General features: G+C 47.6%; 1 protein-coding gene across 1 annotated transcript in view; it reads left to right on the top strand.

The window, feature by feature from the left end:
- The first annotated feature begins 2,078 nt into the window (after positions 1-2,078).
- Positions 2,079-3,658, top strand: part of TOX2 (TOX high mobility group box family member 2) — a 151,289-nt gene continuing 149,709 nt past the window's right edge. The window contains exon 1 of the mRNA XM_017735132.1: positions 2,079-3,426. Within this exon, the coding sequence (XP_017590621.1) occupies positions 3,277-3,426 (150 nt within the window). The 5' untranslated portion in view covers positions 2,079-3,276. The remainder of the gene's footprint in view (positions 3,427-3,658) is intronic.

The following is a 3,658-nucleotide window of genomic DNA, read 5'->3' as shown; positions in this document are numbered from 1 at the left end:
CCAAATTCATAACCTTGTTCTGTGGATTGTGAATGTTTCTATTTACCAGCACAGCTCCTGACCCAGAGCCCACATAGGTAAACGAAGACGTTTTCAATCAGCTCCGTTTTAAAGCCACAGGAAGCTCTTTAGCTGCATTTAATTTTGTTTTGTATTACATGTAAATCCAGATGCAATGTGGATTTAATTAATCCAATTTCACTGCATTTAAATGTACACATTTGCATTGTGTTTATTGGCAATTGGCTTTATCCATTTGTTCAGCATTTTTTGTGACCACTGAAACTACTGAATATTTAGAATCCCTCTACTTGCAAATGGGAATGAGTGGTGTAGCTCTGAATTAAATCATTCTCAGACATAAACTGGGGATAAGACTAAAATGTCAAAATATAGCTGCATAATACAGTGGGGAAAATGATATCAGTATTTTAAAGTAATAAACTGCACTGTGCTAAATTATTTTAAAAATCATTTCAGCAGGCTTTTTAGATGGTTTGTTGAGAGGAGGAGGACTACTTTGAAACAAATAATGAAACTGATAGATTCGGAGGCTTTTTCCTGCTTCCGAAAGGTGCCTTTGAAATGATAATTGTTCAGGTTTAGCCTAATATTTAGAAATACTCACTGTAGAGTTTTCCCTTCTTTGTGAGGAGTCCATGTGGCTTAAATGGGATTGCTGAGATAATCACACTCTGCTGTTTCTGTTCCAGGGCTAACATTAGGCATGAAATGTGAGTTGTCATGTTGGGAGCTCGCTCCTCTTTCAGCCGCCCAGCCAAAGCAACTGCAAACGTTCTGGGGTTTGGGGGGACTCGGCTGGGCAAAGAAAGGAAAAGACACCGCTGTTTTCAGTCTGTTTGGCTGCTTGGCTCAGGCCTCTTGGGGATCCTGCAGCTCCAGTGGTATTGCTGGTTCCTTTCAGCCACCCCAGACCACTCCTGTCACCTGTGGACACCTGGGCAAAACCCAAAGTCTTGACCTTCTGTGGTATCACAGCAAGCCCTGATAACAAGTCTCTCCCAATCTTTTTTACAGGCTCCCTTCAGCACTTGGAAGGGGCTCTAAAGTCTCCCTGGAGCCTTCTCTTCTCCAGGCTGGACACCTCCAGCTCTCCCAGCCTGCCTTCAGAGCAGATGTGCTCCAGCCCTGGGACCGCCTCCATGGTCCACTGTCGATCCTATGTGGAGAGGTGCTAGAGGAGAGCAGGAGTTCACACAAATCTGCATCTCCTGGCAGACCCCATTTGCCCAACAGCAGAGTGCCACAGGGACAGAACACATTGAAACACGGGGAAAAACAGGCTGAAGGAGGACTTAGCAGCAGGCACAAGTTGGAGGCTTTCTGGACACGTGGTGGGGCTGGGCAGGGGCAGGAGCTGCTGATGCATGGGCAGAGAACCATGGATGGAGGCTGGAGACACCTGTGGCTCCCCAGGCCCTGGCCAGGGGTGATGCTCAGCTTCACTGGGTTGTCTTCTTCTGACAGTCTGAGGAGGAGAAGCACTGGAGACATGAGGTGAGCTGAGAGAACATTCCTCTGATGATGAGCATTCCCTCTGCCAGCTTCCCTTGGCATATATATGTGTATACATACATATATATATATATATATATAAAGCATTCTGGCTATTAATAGCAATAACACTTTGTAACACTGGGTGTCTCAGATCAGTCTCTGTTCGAGGTCTAACAGAGGCAGATGAACGTGCAAAGTTTGACTGGGCTGAGCGGGGTAAATCTGAGGAAATGGGGCTTCATTGGGAAAAAAATGAGCTCTGAAAGGGTCTGAAAGGGAGCGATGGGGTGTCTCAGGCACTGCAAATAAATTGGGTTGTATCTGCTGGGGAGTTGCTGCACATTTGGTGACGAAATGTGTTCATTTTTGTAGGAAACAACGGAATTAAATCCTGCTTTTAGTGGGAAAGTCAATTCTGCCTTAACTGCAAAGCCACTAGCAATGACTCCACAGTATAGGAAATATAATAATTATGATAATTAATAAAGATAATAATACAGTCAAACCTTGCTAATGACTCAGAGGCTGCTTACTAATTACTGAATTTTGTGGATAAACAAGCCAGAATAATGCATCATAAAATACACTTTGTTCCATTATTTTGACATCTCTCGTTTAGCTTTAATTATTTATACTTCCTAATATAACAGTCACTCTACTTGGGAAGGTTTTACAAAAATAATGAAGCTTTCATAATGTGATATGTCAGTTCAGTATTTGCTGAAACAGGGAGACAGGAAAACCAGTCCTTTTGGGGAGTGTGTAAATCAGGAAGGGCACAGATCAGTGGAGCTCAGATATTCAAAGTTTTAATGCAAAATATTAGACATCTCTATTATGCCTTTGACTGGGAGCCCTCAGAGCAGCTTCCCTGGTGGAGAACTCCTGAAGCTGATCTGCTTTGCTGCTAAATGCAGAAGGATCAATGCTGGCTCCCCAGAAAAATCACACGGTTTGAAAAATAATAATAAATGTGAAGCAGTTTTTGTGCCCAAGTCAATTTTTATCCTTAAATCAATTTTTTCCACCACCACGAGGGCTGAAAGCTTGTTTTTCATTTAAATGAGAGCTAAGGTTTTTACATAATCACTTGATTCCTGGAGCTGGCATTCCCTCGAAACCCCAGCCCGCCTCCCCCCTCCCTGAATTTGGCAGGAACCGGCCCTACTCTTGCAACGAAAGACGCTGGAGGAAGAACTCAGCATTTATTTAGCTCAGTTTTCCAGCTCCAGAGAGTCCTGAAGGGTGCATGCTGGAAATGAGCCTTCGGAGTCATGAGGGTTTTTTCTTAAAAAAAACAACGAAAAAAAGAGAAAAGAAGAAAAAGGAAAAGAAGCAATTTCTCTTGGAGATTTGCCAGCACTCTGACTCTACCAGCCCCGTCCCAGCTCTCTGCCAGCATACGGATCGGTTGCTGCAACTTTCAAGCGTTTCCCTCTGTCTGGGGATGGGATAACGTACTGCAAAACCACTCTGTCTATAATACTCTCTCCCACTGAGCTGCTTTTCCAGAGGGATCTGTTGTGAGCCTCTGGAAGGGCGCGGGAGAGCGCGGAGCCTGCGGCAGCTGGGCAGCGAGGGGGAACCCTGCACGCCCAGCCTTTTCACCTCCGAGCATCCTCCCTCCCCACGGGCGCATTTGGGTTTTCCATGCCGCTGTGCCCTGAAAGTCCTTGCCCGTGGGAGTAGGAGGGGGATGCCAGGGAGGGTGGTCTCGGATGGAGCTGCCTTCCAGCAGCGGGAATTATAAAGACTGGGATGTGTGGAAAGCCGAGGTGGGGGGAGAATGAGGATCTCTGTGCCCTGGGGAGCAGGAAGCCAGCGCCGGGTGCGGGGTTCAGCCTGGCTGTTCTCTCCAGGCTGGGAGAGCGCATGGGGAGGCGCAGGCCTTTCGGAAATAGGGCGCAGGTAGGGGTTCTAAATGGGGGACCTATTTGGGGTTCCTACGGGGGTCCTACTTCGGCTGGATCAGCGCGCTGGAGAGCATCCTTCATCAGCGGGTGGGCACCAGGTGCAGAGGGAAACGAAGCTGCTGGGCACCGTCCCGTGTCAGGAGAGGGCACACCGGGCACGGTGCGGGCTGTGGGGCACAGAAGATGTGACAGGGTCCCCACCGGGCAGCGGGAACCGGCGGGCTGCT

Source organism: Corvus brachyrhynchos, unplaced genomic scaffold, assembly GCF_000691975.1.
Source record: "Corvus brachyrhynchos isolate BGI_N302 unplaced genomic scaffold, ASM69197v1 scaffold125, whole genome shotgun sequence".
NCBI classification, from domain to species: domain Eukaryota; kingdom Metazoa; phylum Chordata; class Aves; order Passeriformes; family Corvidae; genus Corvus; species Corvus brachyrhynchos.
This window is presented reverse-complemented; position numbering and strand designations above follow the sequence as displayed.